This window comes from Pseudoliparis swirei, chromosome 7, assembly GCF_029220125.1.
Source record: "Pseudoliparis swirei isolate HS2019 ecotype Mariana Trench chromosome 7, NWPU_hadal_v1, whole genome shotgun sequence".
NCBI classification, from domain to species: Eukaryota; Metazoa; Chordata; class Actinopteri; order Perciformes; family Liparidae; genus Pseudoliparis; species Pseudoliparis swirei.
In genome coordinates, this window is record NC_079394.1 from 20,155,367 (window position 1) to 20,179,528 (window position 24,162).

The window sequence follows — 24,162 nt, forward strand, 5'->3', positions numbered from 1 at the left end:
CAATGTTTCCAGTCAATGAATTTTGAGGGTCATGTTAAGCCTTAGTGGGTTTTTACACAAGTACACAAAAACAAATATTATTTATACCAACCTATTCCTTTAAAAAATTAAATAAAAATATTCAACCTCATGACTCCTTGAATGCTGCCCGGTGTTAATCACCTTGCATACATTATGCAATCACCATAGAATTCAAATGTATTTGCGTAAATAAATATGTTTCTTTACATGAGCCGATGCAGGAAGAAAAGCAGGCTTTGTGTGAATAAGCTCTTTACGAGTTTATTCTGGTTCTCTTACGTCACTGGATTAGGTACGACTCAAACACTCATGTCTGTGCTGCGATTGTCTGCGTGCGCTGCAGTCAGATATGCAAAAGTAAAGATAAACACAATCTGGAAAATCTTGTTTCAGTTCCACCACGTAAATTGTTACTGGACAAATCATAGAGGAAAGCCGTGTGCCGTGTGCGGAGACATCAGGCGCTTGCTCTTACCTCGGGCTGCTGGTGTCTCTGGGGTTGTGAAACCATTCAAGCAGCTTCGACTCAGAAGCCACTCCAACTTTAACCATGTAGGAGTACGGCTCCACCTTGAAGGACCAATAGTGTCTGGAAAAAGAATCTCATGTTTAGATTTATCCTCCAAAACCTCTGGTGCAAAAATCTGGGTGATGCTGATAAAGACAGTTAAGAGATTAAATTCAGTTTATTTGTATAGCCCAATTTCACAAATTAGTCTCGGAGTGCTTTACAATCTGTACACATAGACATCCCTGTCCCAAAACCTCACATCGGACCAGGAAAAACTCCCTAATAACCCTTCAGGGGGAAACAAGGGAAGAAACCTTCAAGAGAGAACAGAGGAGGATCCCTCTCCAGGATGGACAGGAGATGACAGTTAAATAATCATATCACAAAAATAAGGTTTCATCTCTGCTTCTTGAGTATTTTTTATCCAGACAGCATGATACACTGACAGTCTCATGTGCAAGATGCCAAGGGGCTTCCACATTGTGTGCTACACTGCCTGCGCTTTGGCCTTTTTGCCCACATGTAGCTCTAATGGCGAATGTTTGTGCACCGCTTTCCTTTAGACTTCATCTTACAATGACTTCCATCGCAACAGTAACTTGTAATGTTGCAAATTAACTACACAACTTCTTTGTACAACGTCCCCGTGTGGTCAGTTTTTGGCATACCTTCCCTGGGAGATGCCCGTGTCCCCAATGATGTAGTCTAGGCCAATGTAGCTGCCCGTCTGCACACGTTCTGCTGCGAGGAGGAAGGCCATGCTTGCGACGCTCTCCACAGTGTCCCGCCGCTTGTTGAGAATGAGGCGATCCGAACTGAAGCCACACTTGTCACTGAACAGGAAACCAAAAGCTGTACGTGGAGAGGTTGGGAGTGAATGAGCCAGAGGAGGGGCACATGGAAGAGAAGGCAATGAGGCAGAAAGGTGGACAAAACACAGGAGGGAGGTGGGGGAAGAGAATGATGAGAAGAAATCAGAGAGGGTTCAATGGGGATACAATTATTAAATTGTCAAGAATAAAAAATTATTTGTGCGAAAGGCAGATGTTTAATAAAAGGGTTTAGCGCTGTGTAGGTGGGGAAAGCTGCCACCAGAGGGCGATATAGCACATTGTTAAAGCACAACACCCTACTTGCCATCCTCATCGCCACACCATGAAGACCAGCCATTAAACCCAGTCCTCATTTATTATGTGCAGCTTCCATTTATATTCATCATCCAGGTTCAATTAACTGCCTTCTATAAATATTACAACAATCCAGGATACATATAGGCTCACATGATTATGCCTGTTCACTCAACCATCCCATTCAATCTGAGGTCTACACTGGGGAGAAACCAGCTCACTTGCATGCGTCTGGGATCATAACAACTAGGCCATCATGATAATGGTAATAGTCGTGTCACCCTGCTGGACCAGACAACAATGCCACAGCTTTATGGGACGTTAGTTGGGATGCACTTGTAACGGAGTTAGAAATACATTCTGTTATTTCTTGTTTTCAATGTGTTGTATTTTATTTTTGTTTGTTGTTCAACAATATTGTTGAGTGTTTGTGAATTTTATTTTAATGAGCCATTTTTATTTAATTTAGCGGTATTTTTACAATTCTGTTACCTGCGGAAATTGCTTTCCATCTATTGCACTTCCTGTTCCTGAGTCCGTCTCTCCCTCACAATGGTCTGGTATTGCTGACGGTGAGTCGAGTGGAAAATTGTCGCACTGTTTTGGCTCTGTTCTTTAATGAAAAGTGACCAGTTATGTTACACACGTTAACGGTCGCTGATACGATCACGGTGTCCAGCTGTTGTGTGATTTGAACGGTCAAAGTAAACGTTTTGTGACGGTCTCATTGAGCCACTTTGGCGCCGTTTGTCTGGCCACATCCGGTCGCCCCGACGTCTGTTTTCCCTGTATAAATGTTGTTTTGTTTGTATAGGAAGTGCAAAGACGGACCAGAAGGCAATAAGTGTGTTTCATTGTCTTCTGCAGGTATGTTTCCCTTTTGTTCAAGGTTGGAATTTTCGTTGGTTCTGTTTAAATTACTTTAGCTCATGCAGTTATTTGTTTTGTCCATTGGGGGTCGCTGTTTTCCCCTTGTATGTTACATGTTTTTGATAAATTGTTATTTGTGTTGAGTGTGGTCCTGTCTCCCACACAATGGTCTGGTATTGCTGACGGAAGTGCAAAGACGGACCAGAAGGCAATAAGTGTGTTTCATTGTCTTCTGCAGCATAAATAAATGCTGGGAAAATCCACCATCGGAGTCAAGTTCTTCTATGCCCGTTTCACATCCGTTACACACTCATACCGACAGCCATCTTGAAGTGCCATGTCAGGGACGTATGCCAACAGGTGTATATAACCTTGTTTTGTTAACCAATTAAAGTCTCGTCTTTGGGTTTACATTTTTTTTTCATATGCAGCAGAACCTGTGACATCCGCTTGCTACCGTAACTTAATAAATAAACGAAAAAATGGGGGCAACGGTAATTAAGCATGAAATCAGTCCCAATTGGAATTACAATTTGGCATCCAGTTAAGAAGTAGACTTTAATATTCATAGTATTTTTCAAAGATATTCTGTTAACCTAATCAATTATTACCAAGCAAAGATCTAAGCACTTACATTGTTAAAAAGGGGTGTGGCTGAAGAAAATAATAGTTTGTTGCAACTGTGTCCACTCGTGCTTTATCATGAGTAGGTGTGTGTGTGTGTGTGTGTAGTTCCCTGCCTCTCACCCTGGCCTGAAATACCACCTCATTACTGACGCACAGTGAATCCATCCACTCAGTCTTCCACAAACCAGAGCGCACAGGAATGTGGATGCTAAGATCCCAACACAGATGACAAGGCACAGGAAGTGACGCGTCACGTGTGCAACTGACACAATTCGATGCAGCCTTCTGTTATTGGGAGGGGAACCTGGAGTCTGAAGTGTGTCACGTGACAATACTACAGAAAACACATCGGCAAATCCCAAATTATGAATAATCTGTGCAATATTTCCAAAAGGGAGGACACTTAAATGATTGCCCAGCAGAATATAAATCAAATTGACGGGAAATAATTGTAATTCTAGTTCAGCGGATGGTTGGGGATGATTGCGTTGTTATTCCAGCATACGCCCCTCAGACAAGTCGAAAAGGCTTGCAACAGATGCAACTACAGGTGTCTTTCCCAAGCCATCGTGCTGTACTACGCCATGCACGCCCACACAAAGCTATATCGGTTTCAGCCAACAAAAACACAGACGCCATTACCATGGTGATAAACAGCCTTACTGCCACCGAATGCTTCGCGAGAATTGAAAATAAAAGAAAGACTCATCTGCCATCTAAAAATAATTAATAATATTAATCTGTGTTGTTGAAGCTAAGAATCAAATGCAGTTTAGGGTTATGCCATCATTTTTTTTATGCTTAAGCTTCCTTTCCCATAGGAAGACTCAAAGAAAAGAACAACTCGCACACACTTATCATAGGCGGGGGAAAAGGTATTAGGACATATTTTCTGGAAAACTTTACTCCCGCCCCTCAGGCTTACCAGGTGCAGGTGGTGTGTGGAAGGTGACCTCGGGGCTGTAGGGGCTGAACAAGGAGTTCCTGCAGCTTCGGACCCTGAAGGCGTACAGGCTGTCGGGGACTAGGTCACACACCACGGTGCTAGGACCGTACACCCTGTCTGTAGCCCTCCAGCCCCCACCGTCCTCACCGTGCTCCTGGGACGGTGACTTGTTCGGGCCCCCGAGTCTGAAGAAAAACAAGTTCACAAATAAATATCAAGTCGTTTGGAGGATTCTATAGATTACATGTCATTTGGCTGACGCTTTTATCCAAAGCGACTTACAGTACTGTTACATTCATTCACTGTAGACGTAGCTACAGGGAGCAACTCAGGGTTAAGTGTCTTGCTCAAGGACACATCGACTAGGGCGGGGCTTGAACCTCCAACCCCCTGATTGAAAGACGGACCTGCTACCCACTCACCCATAGTCGCCCTATCCAGACGAGCTCAATGCTTGTGGTTAAATATTGTTATTTCTTTGCATGTGCGCGCCAACCTGCGGTATTCAAGCATGTGGTGATCTGTAGGTAGGTGGTCATCAGGCAGCCTCCAGCAGATCGAGGCCTCGTTATAGACTATGCTATTGGACAGGTCAATCAGGGGAGGGTCTGGGACTAGAGTAGTAAGAAAAGAAAAACAAAATAACCAGTTAGTAAATGTAAACCAGAGATGGCAGCAAGACAGTCTAAATGTAAAATAGTGTGTAAAACAAGAGGTAAATGCTGAGCAATGTGTTCCCTTGATTATCAAGATTTAACAGATCGTAAGCATAAATAAAAACTACAGTATTTATACAGAAGGAAATTCCAGTAAAAGCCTTAATCATGCTTAGTATAGTGCTTCAGCTCAATATCTTAGCTTTAAGCAAATGCCGCAGTGAAAGTATGGCAAAGATAAAATTTGTCAGGATTATCCACTCGGCACAATGGACAAGACAGTCTTACATAATGGAGCCCGTTAAGAGCTTTTCAAATAGACCCAGGGCCAGGAAATGCACTTTGTAAAACCCCACCACCGACAGCAGCACCTCTCTTCCTCTCTCTTTCCCTACTTTCATCACGGTCGCTTCTGACCCCTTTGATGGCTTCCGCTCAATACTTATACATACTTGACCCATGTAACAGAATACCTTTGTGTTAGATGAGTTAATCGCATAAATATTTATTAGAAACTAACAATGACACTAACGGGCACAAAAAAAAAAAAAAAATTGTGATCAAGCAGTCAGCCATCCAACAAAGCGGTCACCATGTTCAGCGACGCAGAGAACCTATAAAGCACTATTGATGACCACAGAGTGACGGCTGCTGCCAGTCAGACAGCATCCAGGCCACAATGCACAGCAGGGAGCTTATTTCTCTCGATGCCGTCGTCCCTCTCGAATGTGAAAGGTCGGGACTCTCAACTCGTCACATATTTGAAAAGGATATTTATTAAATAAAAAAACTTTGACTCAATGTGGAAATAGTTGAGGAAGAATGTTTTCAGACCCTCATTTGAAATGGACCACGGTGCATTTACACTCAAGACTTTCACGGCCGCTCATGAAGCAGAGCGTGGGGTCAAAATCTGCAGCTGGTTTAACATCGGGAAGCAATAACACACCGTTATCCAAGAGGGGGAGATACAAGTAGAAAACTTTGGACAAGCTACAGGCATCGAGCAAAATCCAACACATACGTCTTCACACAAACAAGACGGCTGCCAATCATATTCAAAATATAAAATAGCAATGTTTTTGCGGTCAGTTCAGACAGTTACAAATCGGCCTCAGGTTTTCCATAAACATAGATGTGTTTTCAGTTTCCTTTCTAAAAGGATGTTTAAGAGCTTTGGGGCACTACCCAGTGATTGGATTGGATTCAATCTATTGTCATTGCACAGAGGACAGGTACACAGGCGACAAAATGTGTTCTCTGCATGTAACCCATCCTTAGTTATTAAGGAGCAGTGCGCTGCAGTGATGCACCCAGAGAGCAACTGGGGGTTCAGTGACTTGCAACTAATGGAGAGCGGGGATCGAACCGACGACCTTGGGGTTGCAGGACGACCCCCTTACCCCACTGAGCTACAATATTATTTCATTGTTTTACTGCTGTATTGTCTACCAATACTTCAATTCAACTACTGCAGGGTATTAATGCCCCTATAGCTTCTTATTGCACTCTGACTAAGAGCATCAGTAACTCCTACAGGGATTAATTTAGGTTACACTCTGACATGAAAAGTCAATTGGCTTCAGTGTTGGGATAATAATAATAATAAATAATAACCCAACAGCTGAACATTCACTCATGTTAAAACGAGTCTAATAAGAGGACTTAATAAAGCTTTTGGGTAATGTTTGGCTAAAAAGAAAAACTGCAGAATAGACAATGGGACTAAAACATAATTTGGGGATTGGAACAAGAGGATTTATATCCACTCAATGTTTACATAGTAAGGGTGTTGGTGTGCACTTAAATCCGTTTAAATGTTAATGCAAAGGAAAACATTACAAGAGAGACATCACAGATGCTTAAATCACGTGTTCCACAACTTTCAAAATGGTTGCCCAATCGTATGTCTCACCATCTTTGCAGTGTAAATTCTGGTGAATTGGTTGCTGAATTTAGTGCAATGTCACCAATTTCCCCTCTTTTATTACATCCTACTTGTTGTGTGCCATGAATAGTTGCGTCAACAACTGAAGTTGCCCAGGATGTTTAAAGAATAATGTAGAAATCCTTCCGTAAAACTTCCGTAATTTCTCTTAAAGTGTGGGCTTGCAACATAAACACATTTTATCCATTTGAAAGTTGACTGTTTTTGAAAACACTGTTTTAAAGCATTACTTATATCAAACTCACAACTCTACTACAATCGGTGTCATCATTTTCCGAAAGTTTGTTTTACCGAGTTGTACAGAAAGTGGTCCATTTCCCGTCCACTGGTCCGTGGGTCTAGACAGAACCAACAGTAGCCTCAGATCTCACATCACTGATTTTAAACAAGCCAACAGGGCTGCCCTGCAGAGCAGCAACAACAGCCCACAGCCACAAACTGGCCAACAGTCACACAGACAACCGTCAGTTGTTTGGCTCAACGCCCACGAGACCTCCGCTTGCTCTACATTGTCAGTAGCACTTCATTTCTCCATAATTTTGACACGTTTGTGAATCCTATTGTCTAGAAGCACAGCGGTCACTCAAATCTGAACGTTTACTTTGTCTTGAGAGGCCCGATGTCCCTGAACACCAGTCAACCACCTCTGGCTACTTCAGACTGAACGGTCACAGCCAACCGTCACCATCTGCAGCGGCGTATTCAATACTGCTCTCTTTGTGACCCATCGGATTCACACTTCCTTATTTAGACTTTGTTTTGCAATCTGATCAATTGACAAGCTGACTTTTGACCTTCGAAACCTTGATTGATAACATTCCTGTCCATTTGAGATTCAGCAAAAATTGTTGTCATAGTCTAACGAACCGTTTTTTTAATAGAAAATCCTCGGAAAATACAGCTCTTTACTTTGTATTGAAAAAATTATTTCACCTGTGATTTGACAGTTTCGTGCTACACTGTAATATTATCTGCATATTCCTGTTGGCCGAGTGTCAAGCTTACATTACTTGTTTATTTTGGTCTCATAACAACCAATACGTACAGAAGTGCAATAATCCTTCCAATTCACTTTTTTTATTTTCTCAAGGAAGTAGTGCCAGTTCAATGAAAGTAGTATGCATCCCATCTTCCCTGGAAAATGTAAACCCGATTAGTCTTTTATAGAACAAGCTTCCATAATCAGAGTAGAAACGAGCTTCACAGAGCAGCACAGCTGCATTTAGAGTTGCACCTGTTGATACTACAGATGACCTCTGAGCACATGACAATCATATTATTCTGACCATTTGCCTGTTATATTTAAATTAGTTTTAAAAAAGGACAAGCTTATTTATAAAAGCTGCAAAACTCTGCATTAGAAATAAAGTTTTGCCGTGGTGTAGAGGACACATGAACAATAACCCTTTTCATTTTTAAAGCTGAATAGACGCAGAGATTGTTCCCATATTTCCGTGACATGAACCAATGCTCCCTTTTTCCAGCCACTTGGGGTCAAACCCTCGTTGCAGCATGTCCTGTAACAAAAGGTTTCCGTGAGACGTCATGTGTGCAGACACTACAGTGGACCAGTGTGAGAACTAAACGGGGATCACAAAACTGCCTGAAACCATCTAAACACTGTTCAGATGGGGACAGGGCTTTCATTCAGTATTAGTGAAGAAAACAAGTTATAAAATTGAGTTTGCTTGTTTTGCATCAGTGTCAGGGTCACAGTAAACATTGTACTTATACGCAGACCTCACACCATTTAATTGAATTAAAGTACCTCCACCAAAGCACATCTCTTTGAGCAGAGTTTCTTCTCTGGATGTGTCCAGCAGAAACTCATCAAAGCAGGGGTCAGATGCAGGATGGAAGGTCCTCAGAGACACTGTGGCCTTCTGGATCCTGAAAACACACAAAACAGACAAATTGAAGATCAATCTTGTACTTGGACTTCATTCAGGTAGTTGAGTCCACATCTTATTAGCTTTCATAATTGAAAAAGTATTAAATACAAGGTCCTTGTCGACAGGCAGAAAATGTACAGGTCACAGTATCATGCGGTTGAGGGAAACGGTTTCCCAATTACCCAGAAGCTGCTTACAGAGATCGATTAGTCAGCTTGGAGCAGAAGACACAGCGCCGACTGGACACTGCGGCATAAGTCTTTCCTTTACTGCCCTTTGAGCTTGGTAACCTCTGCACGTGGCTTCATGTGTTCCTGACACACTCTGGTCACCCAACAAATGATCTGAATGATGCTCTCAACAGACAAAATCCCATGAGTGAAATCCACTGGGAGGTATTGCTAATGATAGTTGATGTGATCACAAAAATAAGTGGTATTTCACTCAATATTGAGAAGTTTGTCCAATAATCAAGTTTATCTTCTGAGATTTGTAGCAGATTAATATCCGATAATCATTATGAATCTGCTTAATTATTAATTGGACAGTTTAAAGTGGTGGACGGCGCAATAAATAACCATCCCATCTGGCTTGGTTCAGCTTCCTGCTATTGGCTTGAAAGAGGAAAACTGTAAGACACTAGAGTGGTGCTTAAGTGCGCTGACAATGAACTTTTATAGGTAATGTTAGTCGTTTACTTCTTTCTACTTGAATTTCAATCACAACGGTCAAATACTTTAAAGTTATAGTTTACAGAAGTAGTATAATTTAGCTACCTACATCACATGTACAAATCCGTCCCCAATAATAAATAACCTCAAATGGTGGATATATATATATGCATCATTAACACTCATCAGTCACTTCAGTTGAACCACCCAGCTCTACCTGATGTGCAGCTGCTTCGCAGTCTGTACGAAGCAGGACTGATCCGTCTCCTTCAGCACCTCCTGGGCGTAGCCCACGAGACCACTGTTCTCCAGCATGCCCTGGTACTCGTCCATCTGGGACATTAAAACAAATTAGGACTTTTAAGGAAGCAGGATACTTGTTCTGCATTGGATGAAAGCATGCTTTATTTTCTCATTGGATGAGAGGATCCACTATAGGAATGAAACTCAGTCCTGCATATTCATACCTGAACCTTGAGTTGGTCCATGCGTCGGTTTCTAGACTGTTCGATCGACTTCAGCATCTCTGACTTCCTCTCCTGCAGAGTCTCGAACAGACGGTCAAAGTGCTCATTGGCTTGACGCTCTGCCAGCTGTCCATTTTCCTGAGAGTAGATGATCATTTTGTTATCAACGTGACGCAAATAAAACTTTCATTTGTCCCTCCCAAAACACACACTAGAAGCCGTTCTTCAGCGGGGTCAGAGTATCGAGTCAGCCTGTAACTATGTGATTATTCACCTCGTTTCCCAACCAATACAAAAGGTATTGAGGCAACAGTGGCAGTGCAGTTCAGGCATTACTGTATATTAGATATCATGTTTGTTATTGAATTAAAACTGCTTTGACAGAAGGTGGTTATAAACCAGGAATATACTGCATGTCAGCCCTATTCGTGGGTAATATTCAAGGAAGAAGCTTAAAAGGTCACATTACACAAGCACATAAAGACCAGGATTAAAAAAAGTGCGAACCAAGAGAGCATCCCAAACACTAATAAAACACCAGAAGCGTAGGTAGATTGAACGCTGCCCATTTAGGACCAGCAGCAAAGAAAAAAGGGAAGGACATGCAGGAAGGAAACTGGTAGGCAAATCCTCGCCTTCTTTGTTTGTGTGATTTGCATATGGTTATTTCAGTGACCTTCCTTATTCCTATAAACAATGTCCAATTGTTCCTCAACTTAATAGACTGGTTTTGTGAAAGCTATATAACCATTTGCACAATACCTTTGTATTGTTTAAAAAGAGACAACATCTTCATTCTGCTTTCTAGAACTATCAAGTGAACTAGATTTGAAGGAGGTTTAAGATGTGATTTTGTGAGAGAAGTGGAAAAAAAGAAATTCTAGCAGCATGAGTCAGCTCTCACCTCGGTCTGATTGACGAGCAACTCGAGACCAGTAATCTGAGTCCTGACCTGGTCCTCTTTGCTGATGAGGTAATGGATACTCTTGGCCAGCTTCTCCTGGTGAAATAAGAGATCAGCAGCACACAAAGTAAGTTTCATAAAGTCTTGAAACTCTGAAGCACAGACATGCCGACGAGGCATTCAGGGGATAAGATATTGATGCGTCATTGTAATGAACAAGGTGGAATTCATCCAATTTACACTTTGTGCTCATATTCCCAAACTCTGACATGGGTCACAGCCTTTTCCTCTCATCTTATATCAGATTCACAGCTGCAGCTGCTCATGTGCACAGTGTCCCATATGACCATGTATGCGAGAGCCGGTTTCAGTGGGCGCCGCGTGTCAAGCGACCTTCAGCATCACAATGATATGACTACGAGTGTGCATTGCTTTTTATAAGGAAGTGCAACTAAAACTACTTCCTGGCTGGCGTGGGATTCCAGGACATCAGATACATCTTCCAACAATTTGTAGAGACATTGCACACAAAATAACGGGGAACAAATGATGTCATTAAATATTAAGCAGCATAGTGTTTGTGAAATTCAATCTGCTCGTCTGTGTTTGACGCTGCTTCGGACTTTCTTCCTGAACCACTGCTGGCGATTTTATCGTCACACAAGCTAAACCCAACACTCAAACTGATTGACGTCTACCGAGTGGCACAAATCTGACGACCACACGCGAGACCAATTAGTTTTAACCCATTTAGCTTGACTGGGTTTCAGTTTCCAAAAGACAAGATCCAGTGCCAAAACAGGTACGGGTCAGACATTAATAATACAGCTGGAGATGAGTCAGGGATCACTCAGTGGGCAGTGCAGCACAACAACAATCCATCTGTTCTGAATAGCAACACAAAATGGTGGTTCTTGGCACTTAAACTAATAACTCAGAGTTGTAGAGCAGCTTTGTTTGGCCACCACGGCACTAAAAGCCTTAGAGAGTGGCATTGTGTTCAAGCTCAGCTTCATCGTTTCCATTATAAGACAGTATTGTGTTATACTACAAATGACTCATTACATATCACACCAAAACAAGTTCCAGCGTATTGAATGAACACAGACTCAGAGACTCACAGAGTCAGTGTCTGAATGTGGTACCTTGAGGATCTTGTAGGCACTGCTCATGGAGGTGACTTTGTGGTTGGCGTGGGATCCTCCCAGCTTGCAGAGGTGACACACGGGTCGTCTGCAGACCTCACAGTACATGTTAACCTTCTCCATCTCGTGCTCTGGGCACATGAGAATCTGAGATATTTAACAGAATGAGTTAAAATTGCAGACAAAATATGAACGTACAGCGACTGCATTTCACTTCTACGGCGATCAAAAACTAGCTGAAGTGAAACAGGAACATGGCCTAAACTTTAGACCATCTAGACGGCTCTCGGTGAGCCATTTCCTAAAGTGTCTTAAAATAGAATTTAAATCAGCACTTTTTTAACTGCCGAAATCCCCCTTTGAGCTCAGACAGCTTTGAGCCGTTTGATTAACAAAGGGATTGGACAGAGCAATGCAATAAATTGACAGCGCAGTAGCTCAAGTTTCCAACAACGCTTCAGATACTTAAAGTACTCCAAGATCAATGATTCAGATTGTTTTGGATTTCCAATCAGTTCAGTACCAACAGTGGAAGAATAATCTAATACATTATGAATAAAACTCAAAATAATCTGAGAAAAATAAAGCTGAAAATCTTTGTGAATATGTTATAACATTAAAATAAATCTATAAATGCTAAAATGTACTTTGCACTCGTGACAACTCGGCTCATGAGAGATAGTCATAGTCCAACAGTTAGAATTAATGTTTGGTCATCTTTAGGAAATAACAGATCAAAGAAAAAAGACAAACAGAGCCTTTGGAGTGACGGACGGTACTTGCCTTGGGCCTAAAATTTGTGGTGGGACCAACATACTCGTGCTGCGCTTTGGGCGTGCCCCAGGGATGGTGCAGCTTGAAGCACTCGTTACAGTAGCTGGCCTTGCAGTCCATGCAGCTCTTCGTAGCCTCCTGCTGCAGTGGCGGCTTACAGGTGTTACACATGATGGCGACGGCTGCCCGGGCGGCCTGGCGGTAGCGCTCGACGATGTTCTCCAGGGTGAAGTTACGGAACAACATGCTGATGCCGCGCTCACCGAGGTCGATGTCATGTTGGCAGCCCGGGCATGGGATGGTGGTGACCCGGGGAGTCACGGAGCCTCGCCGCCACCCAGGGGACGAGATGGAGCCTGGAGGAGAGCGAAGACGGTGAGAAAAGATTCTGTGTAATGTGGTATCATTTGGGTCACCCAGTTCCAGATCTCGTCTGAGGCCATATTTTGACGTGTGAACAACAATGTCCTTTGATTTCAAATTACACTGAAGGCATAGTTTCCGAGAGTCAAATGGAGGCTTCGAAATATGTGAACAACCGTTTGTGTTGGACACTCTCTGGGCTGAGATTCACAAAAGCAGCATTACATCATCTGCATGACTTGCCAAGTATGATCCTACGGAGAAGAGATGCCTTTGATAATGCGTATACGCTTTCACAAATAGGGCCTCACTGAGTCTCCCTTTGAGCTTTATTTCCACAATGACCACTACTCCATGAGGACACCGATGTATGGAGCAACACATCAGTCCAGGCAACTCATTGGCTAGTCGTCATTACAGGGAAATAAGTCCAGGAAGAGACTTTCCAAGAGTAACGGGGCAGTTGAAGGAACACAGGACAGTTATTGGGAGGACGGCATCCGTGGATCTTTTAGAGAATACACTGTACGAGTAATCAATTTCAGACTGCAAGGCAATTAACACAGGAGTGAATAGTATGAAAGTGCACACAATGAGCTGGACAACAGAAATATATTTTCTAAAATGAGTGATTAAAAATAAAAGACAAACAGCATTTCTTTTTTTTTTGGTGTGCAAATGAAGCAATTAAAATGTCCCGTTTGTGAACTTTAATCTCACATGTCCAGGTCAATGCAGCAACACTAATTTTCACACAACAACAAGACTCTGAAAGCAACACTGCTTTCAAGAGTTTCTCACAACACGGCTCGTTACCGACGCGGCAGCATCGCAAAAAAGCAGCAACAGAGTAACTCGGGTGGAAACATGGGAAGTGTTGCACAAGGTCACGTCACAGAAGCAAGCGACGGGGAATGCAAAACGCAAAGGCAGCAAACTGAAGATACCACACGGCAAAATAAATGACATAAAAAGTATTGCTGTACGTTTCTGGGGGACAGGGAAAGCGAGGAGTGCTGGATTTATCTCAGTATGCAAGCCAGTATTTCCACTTCGTTTCCGAGGACCTGAAAATTAAATCAAACACTCCTCAGGAAAGCCAAATACAAGAACACGACATCAAAATAACACTGTTGCACACAAAAGTGCAGCTGAGGGAAAGCAGTGGAAGAACAGCAAACACAAACTCTGTGATGGTTTAGCCGTGTGTCTGAGTGACGTGAGCCGGACGGAGGACTGAGAGTGCAGTAAGGACAGTTTGCTGCCGAGAAATGTCACAAGGAACTGAAGTACTGCGCTCTGATTGACGGATTAATATCTTTCAGACCTGAATGCACATGAAAAAGGTGAACTTTACGTTGTGGGGTGACAATAGGATGAAAAACTTAGTCTTACGATGATGAAGGCCAACATGGTCTCATGTCAAATCATTGGATGAAAAGGAGAAGTCTGTCAGAAGGCCTTCATGCTTGAAACAAAGAATGGGGACAGTGAGTGGATGTATGGATGGATGTATGTATGTAGGCTTTGTGATATCTTGGCCGGGATCATCTTGGGATGCACAAATCAGGATGCCAAGCAGTGGTTTCCAACTCAAAATTCAGTTTTTAGCAAAGGATAACTTAACTGCAGCAGAAAAGCCTCGAGACAAAACACACTTCTGGTTCATTGTCTTTAACACAACATAAACACCATCATCTCGTGTGCGCCTGCCCTTTGTTCTCCCTCATGCCAGCTCCTCCAGGGTAATCGGCCACCTCAACTGGACAGCAGCCTTGGCCCCAACTGCCCTGCTGACTATGGGAATTGGAGTTCATTAACCAGCTGCCATGATGGGTTGTAGTCTCTGCTGCAAACACTGGGAGGGGATACATCTCCCATTGATGACACTTCGTCTCATGACCTCACAGCACGTATGTCTCTATTCATGTGTTGGGAAACTCTGGTTCTGTGGACAGGACAGCAGATGTGAGGGAACAGGAAGCAAACAGGAGAGGCCTGCAGAGAGAGTGTGTGTGTGTGTGTGTGTGTGTGTGTTTTTAAAAAAATGCAGCTCCTATTACCTTCAATTCTTTGGAAGGGATTAGTATAGACATGCTATTTCTTGAAATAAAACAAGTCTTAAAACATCCACTGAGCATGTCGAATTGTGTCATTAGCCGGCTTAAATGTGACCAACAAAACTAGTATTCAGACTTGTTTTAGTTGGCTTGCAATCTGGCACTCAATTCATCATCACTAAAACCATTAGAGGCAGGGTGAAACAGGTCTGCATTCTTATAAACCGTTTCACAGACACTAATTATTGTCAAGTGAAGCATAAACGGTATCCAAAGACACAGACATCAGTAAGTGTTAAGAATCTTAGCAAGCCCAAACAGATTCTAGGTTATTTCAGTACATGGGCGTGTGTACAATTTAGAAACGGAGACTAACGGTTCTCAATCAAGTAGCTTTACTTGCAGATACTGTATGTTTTACAGGATGAATACCAAGCTAGTGCACAGAAACACACATGTTCCTGTCCCACTGCTACAAAACATCTTCACCCCCTTCTCCCTCATTTTAGTCTTGGCTCCTTCAAATTCCCTTTTGTCACTTGCCAAAACTCCCAACTCTACCTCCCTCAGATTCTCATCTCCTACTTTACTCCACAGCAGTCCTCTTTTAGTCCATCTTTATGTATGCCAACTCAACATTGCTGTAAAAGAAGTCGGTTCCCTCTTAACACCATCTTTAAATTCCTTGTTGATCTGGATTTTTTGAATTTATTTTTTAAATGCAAAAAAATGCTCAGTGGACTTTCTTTTAAAGGAGTACCTTTTCTTTGATTCAACTATTACTACCTGGCATTGCGTGTCAAACAGTGAATAACACGTTTGACAACATTAAAACGCAGTAACTAAAGAGACTCCTGAAAAATCGATTTCATACCAAACCGGTGGTCGTATGGTCGTGTTTGCAGGGCTGAAGTAGACTAGTGGAGAAAGGGTAGAACCAAACAAGGGTTTCTAGGAACTGTACTCACTACTACAGCTACTCAAAACACGGAGGCCCCATCTACCTCGACTTCCAAACGACATTCGCACTGTGGCTGCAAGCAATGAACAGAGAAGTGAGGTGAGACCAACAAGAAAAAAGAAACAATGCAAAATGTGAAGTGACGTGAGAAACCAGTGCGTCTTAAACAGCATGACATTCGAGAAACAAAGACAACTTAATTAAAATGAAGGAAAAGTCTGGTAATCCAGGTTAGAGTGAAATACAAAACGTTTTTTAAAATATACACAAGTACAATTAACTCTTGATCTGAGCACTTAGTCTACATTTGATCACAAATCCATGCAATTTAAAAACAGAATTTCGCAATTTTTCCAGACTAGATAACCGTTGTGAAAGAGAAACACATTGCTGTACTCAAACAATTGTCGTTTGGTATTTTAGTAAATGTGCTTATTTGCCAACTTGCTGAATATAAAGCTAGACCCAAGGAGACAGTTGGCTCAGCCAGCAGGAAGACAGGGAAACCACTTGTTTGACTCTACGACTCTAACCTCCAGCTTCTGTATCGATTAAACCAATTAGATCAAATGTGTGAATGGAGCGTTTACTAAAGCCGTTCAGCCTTTAACCATCACATCTAGAACATGCAAGGCCCATTTAGAGTGTTCTGGTTTTAAAACCACTTATCAGCGTTTTTTACTGATACATTTGATCAGTGATAGCAAGCAAATTAAGCTGCCTGTAAAAGTGAAACCATCAATAGTCATCAGTTAGAAAAAAACCTACATTCAAAATTATAAACTAAAAAGCATCTTTATGCAAAGCCAACGTTGTCCAGGCTGTAGCTTCATATTTAGCATACATATTGGTATGTTTACCTCCAACTGTGTAAGCATACGTCTCAACATTACAAAGTATTCCTTCAAGAGCACTTAAAGTCAAGAGTTAGCTGTTGAACATGAATGCATCACGCTGCGTTTGGAGCCCCGGCAAAACAAAATAAGATGAAGTTGAAAAACAATGCAGATGAAGTTTTCGTGACCGCCTTCCCTCCATCCGTGCACAGCTTGTCCAAGCTGCACTGATAAATATAGTCGCAAGTCTTTTCTTTCGCTCCTTTCACCTAATGCCTCGTTCATTCCTTCCTTACAGGCAGGCTGCGTCACCATGGCTACAATGATCTGACCTCCCAGCATTGGAGGCGGTTTGCAGAATTACTTGGTTGTTCGGTTTGGGAGGCAATCTGCTCAGAAAGTAATTTGGGGTTTCCTAAATCATCTTAAAAGTATTTGTGTTTTGTAATCAGCCGATTTAAATGCATTAATCACAGAAACAACCTCATGTTGCCCAAATATGACAGCATGGAAATGACAGACTTATCATTGTGCACAAACTGGCTTTCAGCACGGCACAACATTTGTTTACCCAAAAAGAAGGATTTGAATATTTCCTGCGTCGACAGATGCAGTCCTGCCAGTGAAGAATGAACCCTTTCAGGTTGAAGGGGGGGAGTCGAATGAGAGAGGCTGTGTTTGAGGGCACACTCTTCGTGGTTTTGAACCATGAATGGCTGAATAACTCCCAAAAAAGTAGTTCACATCACTGTACTCTGAGAGTCGCTTTAGCTCTGTACCTCAGTGTGGCTTTGAGACATCTTATTTAAATGGGTTCCAGGTTACACCAACAGTCACTCCACTGCAGTCTTTAAAGTAAACTAGATGCCAGTCTGTATTATACAGATTCTTTCAGTGAAATAATTTACACCAATAAGTAGTAACACAATACTGTCACCATGAGACATCAAGCTGCAGCTTGAATATGACTGACAGCTAAACTTTACAAAAGACTCATTTTGCTTTCTGTGGCATTCTTAGGGCCGTTTACCCGACATCCACAATTAGTTTACAAAATGTAGACGCTACATTTTCTCCCAACATCAATCGAAACTTGTGTATTCTTACTTTAAAACCTGCTTAGAGTATGGAAGAAGAGTAGACAAGAGTGTGAATGAGACAGCATCTTTAACGTAATGGCACGTCGCCCAGAGCTCTGGAGGGAGGAAAGGCAGCCTTGTGTCCCACCGCACTGTTTTCCAGGCTTAGACATTGACCTGCTCAAGCTTGGCTGCAGCAGTGCATGTGTTCAGCAGAGAACTTTAAAAAAAATGTTGTGACAAGTTAATTCAGCAACCCCCCCCTAAAAACAGCTTTCTCTAACTCGAGCTCAGCTTAAACTATCTTAAAGGGAGCTTACAGATGTGCTCTGTTCACTCATGTGTACACAACACACACGCCTGTATATCTGATTAAAAGTTCCTAAACATTGTCAAATGAAGGCATGAGCCCTTGCATGATTGAAGTGGATGTTTGATGCCCTGGGCTATTGGAGGCAGACAGTGGAGACGATTAGTGCTAGAAAGGGCTTGTCAGCATGTCTTTCCTTGCGGTAGACGAACATGCAGCTTTGTCAGGTTCCCGTGCCGTCTTTTTCATGAAGCATGTACAAGCAGACAGGATTAGAGGAAGAGCTGATGACAGAAAATGCTACGGCTGAGTGGTAAAATTATCAAATAATTTTGTTATGTTTGTTCTTGTTTATCTAGGACAAGAGAGGGAGGAGGGCAGCGTCTGTGCCACACTATAAAACCAGACAGCAGACAATAATGCTTTTGTCCCACTCAGAGTTTCCATCATCTTATTTGCACTCAACCTTTAAACTGCAGTGGCACTACACTGTTAGGTAATAAAACAGGCCCCGTCTCTATTTATAATCAAATATTTCCTTATTGGAGAAATCATTTTTAAACCTTATGTTCTTTTCTTTGGGTGGTGGCTCAAGCCATTGAAACCTGTTGAATGAAGCCACTGAGATGACAGAACTAAAACTCTGACCCTATGGGAATTGGGAGGGAGACAATGCAACAGCAAGTTGGCATGAATGACACAAAAACCTATTGTCCAACTTGGAAGCCATCATAAATGGCCTGAGCTGCAATTCAATACTTGTGCTTTCCATTTAATGATTCATCAGCTCACATAAATCAATCTGCCCAACAACACTGCACGAAAGCCACTCCCACCAAAAGCCTCAACATCCTTTCAGTAATGTGAGATCCACTTCCCTGCACCAATCTGAACGTAATGAAATCCTTCCAGTAAAGAACACATTTATTCAAATCTGAAATGGAAAAACTCATCTTTGACTCCTTACCCCGAGACCCACCTGATCTCACAAGCCGGTCCAGCCTCTCCATGGATGGGGAGGGCACCCTGGACCTGGGGCTGCCCGGCAGGGAGCACTCGGAGCCGGCATCAAAAGAGTCGTCATGGCTCAGCATCAGCAGCTCCTTGATGCACTTGTGGCAGACGCTGTGCTGGCAGGGCAGGATCAGCGGGTGGGTGAAGAGCTCCTTGCAGATCGGGCAGATCAGCTCCCTCTCGATGTTTTTGATTGGGACCTGGAGATGGAGACACAATCAATTGAAGAAAAAATGCCACAAAAAAGGCCCCCGGAGCTTTGCACCAACCACAGCTGGCGTCATCTTAAAAAATTAAGAATAAAAAGATTCTCAAGTGAGAAACTGAGGTGGGAAAAAAACAGACGTTGTCAATCTGAAATAAGCTCGGACAACTACACCAGGGGGAAAGGATACAGCTGCAAACTATTATTAGGACATTTTTGATGAAACTCAAATTGGCCCATTGTTTGCATTTAAGCTGTGTAAACTACAAGTTGCTGTGTTGGTGAGGTGGGAAAATGTAGTCTTCAGATAAAGTTGTAGTTATTTATCCCACCCGAGAAAAGCTTCAACTTATATACACAATAACGGCCAGCCAACTGTGTTAACATGTTTCTTCTGTTACATAAGAGAGGATTAAACTTTTCTCTTTAAATATAGACAAACTGTTAAAAAAACACATGATTCCAGCAGCAGAAGAGACGATTATAGAAGGTTTATAGGAGCGAAGCTGTCCTCCCATAGTGGGACTGATTAGTTAACGTGCTGCAGGTGGTGTGATAAAACACCTCAAAAGTACAAACAATGATTTAGTTAGGGGAACCCCCTCCGCACGTGCTAAAAGACAATACCCAGAGGGGTATAGAGGAAGTTTAAACCAAAAGTACAACACGTCTGTCCTTCGTAAAAGCGACTTTTTTCGTAAAAATAAAAAGTATAAACAACAGTTTGAGTCAGTAATGAAAGAACGCACGCTGGTGGCGGTTTACGGCTATAAAAAAGTACATTGTGTTTCTCTCAGTGGCCGGTCACTTTGTATGCAGAGCAGATAACTCGTGCCTGTTAAACAATGACGGCACGAACAAGACAAAACACGCTTACAAATCATAACTTCTCTCTCTCTCTCACTCACCGGAGTTGTGCAGCTGCTCCGCATCTCTGCGGACATGGTGAGGGACCGAGTACGAGCCCGTGGGAGTGAAAGTAAACTTTATCCGACGTGTTTTGTGTCGTTCGTGCGAAACACAAAACGTCTCGGGCTGCGGGAGAAGATGCCGACAGCGACGGACTGAGTGGATTTAAATAGAGTGACGCGGCTGAGCGACGCGGCGGCGCTGGGGAGAACCAGCGGCCCATTCACTGCTGCAGTGCACGCGGGCGGACCGACACAGGGGGGTGGAGAGGGGGAGGGGGAGGATCTCCGGAGGAACTAATGCTGCCTTCACGTGCTGCTCGTAAACTTTCCCGACTCATCTATCCAACGTGTCCCATTCAGGTGCCATTTCCCATGCAGGAGAGAGTCTGCAGCCGTGTTTTGCATGTTTACTTTGCGTTATCTCCCTCGTTTTGAATCCGAGTGATTACGATGAGACACAATAGGAATTGGCCAGGTGTGATTTGAGTTTTAATAATAATTAATTTAATTAACTTTACTATCTCACATGTCACCCATCCTAAGTAATTAATGAGCAGTGGGCTACAGTGAAGCGCCCGGGGAGCAATTGGAGGTTCAGGGTCTTGCTCAAGCACACTTCAACATGCAAATTATGGGGAGAGCGGGGATTGAACCGGGTACCTTGTGGTTACAGGAGAACCACTCTCCCCAAGAGCTTGAGTTGTAAGCCATCATGCAGATGTTCAACAGGTGGACTATAATGGTATACACGCAGTTCAGTCTGCTGGCATGCCAACATGTTCCGGTTTGCAGTAAGCAGAATATACAGCCGAGGGGTCTTATAGCCGGCCTGTGGTTAGAAAGAGTATTGGTCAGATCAAAATGTGATGTGCCGGTGTCACTAGCGGGAACATTAAGGAGAGTTATTACATATCGCTCTGAGAGCAACAATAACATCCAGACCAAATGATATCTAGACGTGCAGGTATTTACTGATATGTGAAAAGCATGACCTGCTTGTGGCACTATAGATGAAAAGTCAGGGGATCAGCAAAGTCAGCCAGATCCGTCCTCTGGAGAACATGAATGTCAAAGTTCGATGGCAATACGTCAAACTGCTGTTGAGATATTTCAGTCTGGACCAAAGTGATGTGTCGACCTTTAATGCGCCCCATAAACCTGCAGAGACCTCTCATATCGCTTGTGTACTAAACAAACCGTGAGTGAACTGTAAAAAAAGACAAAGATTTACATGAACAAATGGAATTGGGAGGTGGGTTCGATGTTTTGTGTGTCTGCAGATGTTCGCAGCACAATACGTATCATTATTGCACAAACTGTGTGTCTGTGTGTCTGTGTGTGTGTGTGTGTGTGTGTGTGTGTGTGTGTGTATTTTACCTCAACATCTTAAATGGAAGATGTTACATAGATTATACCATGAATATGTATAATATGTATTCATGGTATAATCTAGGCCCTCGGGGCTCTGAACTAAAATCACACACACAGCTCAAGACCTACCACACTTCCCAGTTTGGCTGATGAGAAGTTTTACAATGTAAACCTAGTGGTGCAGCAGGGTTGCGGTGCGATTGACATTTTATCCTCAGGCTAAGAATATAGTCTATATCAGTCCATATTACAAAAGCCGTCAAGTGCCACACAACATCCTGCTTGATGTTTGTATAAAAGACAAACTGGATTCCAGAGTCTCCGGTCTGAAAGGGGCCCGCCCCATCAGCAGCTTCTCCTCACAGCACTACGAATGTCAGACTCCCTTTCATGGTTTCAGGAGACTTATGATCCACTAAACACTTGATGAGGAGGTCTGTACTTCACTATATGGTACGTAAAGGGCCCCTAGCAGGTCAACAATGTTTTGGTTTCAGAACTAAATGGACCATGTGACAACTTTTTGGGGGTCCGGGACCTGTGATGTCTTTAGGAGGAAATAGACAACACTGAATGATATGGATGTGATGTTTGGATTGATACCGGCCAAAGAGTGCACAGTCACTGAAGGCACTGCAGGACTGTTGAGTCATTCACTTAGTTGGCAGCAAACCAGACAGACAGCAGCCCCACAGTACATATAAAGCACTGGAGCAAACAGAGGTTACATCCATATCAACATTTCTATCTAATATCTACTTCCCGCTATATATATATCTTTATTCCAGACTCATGGGTCCATAAAATAACAAACACAAATACAACAACAATATATAAAATACAATACGAGGACACCGGTCCAGCCATTGCAGCCAAAAAAATCACTCGGGATTAAAAAACATACAAACATTTGTTCCATTGCTTCCAGAAACAAGACGAATACCTGGTATCACTCAGTGCTGGGTCAGCCAAGGCTTTTATAACTACATTCTCAGACATTTAGTCGACATTTAAATTTATACATAAAATTCCTCAAAACAGCATGAAAAGTGGGAACATTCCGGCTCACAAACATCTGACTTGCACTTGTCCATCTCGGAAGCTTGAGCAGGATTCTGAAGGCATCATTGAAAGCCACCTGCATCTTTTTCATTTTCCCTTTACTATAACTGCACCACAAGTGAGCTGTATACAGAGGAGTACAGTAGGCTCGAAACAGAGCAGTTTTAACGTCTTCTGTACACATGTGAAATTTACGTGCCAGCATGTTGGCTTGTGCATACAGTTTGCAACACTGCCGCTGCACATCGTCATCATCACTGAGGTTGTTCCTGATGATAGTAGTATCCTGTTTTACTTGAATGCTCTGTGGGTGCAGCCATAGGGACCGATAGGACCCATGAGAGTCAAGCCCCACAAGAGAGGGGATGCTATAATGCATCCTAATGGCTTTATTACATTCTGCATCGTTTTTTAAATTACCTGATTTATTTTCATTCTCAGAACAAAAGATTGAATTTGTATTATTGCCTACATTTGCATTTTCTGAGGATGCAACAAAATAGTATAAAGGAGAACTGTATGTACATTGTATACTCTTTATCTCTGGCTCAAGTCCACTGGATATACACTACCGTTCAAAAGTTTGGGATCACTTAGAAATGTCCTTATTTTTCAAAGAAAAGCATTGTTTTTTTCAATGAAGATAACATTAAATCAATCAGAAATACACTCTATACATTGTTAATGTGGTAAATGACTATTCTAGGTGGAAACGTCTGGTTTCTAATGAAATATCTCCATAGGTGTATAGAGGCCCATTTCCATCAACTATCACTCCAGTGTTCTAATGGTACATTGTGTTTGCTAATCGCCTTAGAAGACTAATGGATGATTAGACAACCCTTGAAAACCCTTGTGCAATTATGTTAGCACAGCTGAAAACTGTTTTGCTGATGAGAGAAGCTATAAAACTGGCCTTCCTTTGAGCTAGTTGATTATCTGGAGCATCACATTTGTGGGTTCGATAAGACTCTCAAAATGGCCAGAAAAAAAGAAGTTTCCTGTGAAACTCGCCAGTCTATTCTTGTTCTTAGAAATGAAGGCTATTCCATGCGAGAAATTGCAAAGAAACTGAAAATTTCCTACAGCGGTGTGTACTACTCCCTTCAGAGAACAGCACAAACGGGCTCTAACCAGAGCAGAAAGAGAAGTGGGAGGCCCCGGTGCACAACTCAGCAAGAAGACAAGTACATTAGAATCTCTAGTTTGAGAAATAGACGCCTCACAGGTCCTCAACTGGCAGCTTCTTTAAATGGTACCCGCAAAACGCCAGTGTCAACGTCGACAGTGAAGAGGCGACTCCGGGATGCTGGCCTTCTAGGCAGAGTGGCAAAGAAAAAGCCATATCTGAGACTGGCCAATAAAAAGAAAAGATTGGTATGGGCAAAAGAACACAGGCATTGGACAGAGGAAGATTGGAAAAATGTGTTC

General features: G+C 42.6%; 1 protein-coding gene across 7 annotated transcripts in view; it reads right to left on the reverse strand.

The window, feature by feature from the left end:
- trim36 (tripartite motif containing 36) overlaps nucleotides 1-24,162 on the reverse strand; it is a 28,858-nt gene that overhangs the window by 2,395 nt on the left and 2,301 nt on the right. Inside the window, exons 1-12 of one of the 7 annotated variants that reach the window (XM_056419381.1) lie at nucleotides 20,296-20,382; nucleotides 19,136-19,382; nucleotides 12,569-12,915; nucleotides 11,786-11,932; nucleotides 10,641-10,736; nucleotides 9,737-9,874; nucleotides 9,487-9,602; nucleotides 8,475-8,596; nucleotides 4,599-4,716; nucleotides 4,082-4,287; nucleotides 1,201-1,384; nucleotides 497-610 (exon numbers count right to left, since the gene is read on the reverse strand). In XM_056419381.1, the coding sequence (XP_056275356.1) occupies nucleotides 497-610; nucleotides 1,201-1,384; nucleotides 4,082-4,287; nucleotides 4,599-4,716; nucleotides 8,475-8,596; nucleotides 9,487-9,602; nucleotides 9,737-9,874; nucleotides 10,641-10,736; nucleotides 11,786-11,932; nucleotides 12,569-12,915; nucleotides 19,136-19,382; nucleotides 20,296-20,331 (1,871 nt within the window). In that variant the 5' untranslated portion in view covers nucleotides 20,332-20,382. Of the gene's footprint in view, nucleotides 1-496; nucleotides 611-1,200; nucleotides 1,385-4,081; nucleotides 4,288-4,598; nucleotides 4,717-8,474; nucleotides 8,597-9,486; nucleotides 9,603-9,736; nucleotides 9,875-10,640; nucleotides 10,737-11,785; nucleotides 11,933-12,568; nucleotides 12,916-13,908; nucleotides 13,973-15,950; nucleotides 16,082-17,886; nucleotides 18,051-19,135; nucleotides 19,383-20,295; nucleotides 20,383-24,162 lie in introns of those variants that run through there. The other 6 variants (XM_056419383.1, XM_056419380.1, XM_056419379.1 and 3 more) reach the window with 6 other exon arrangements.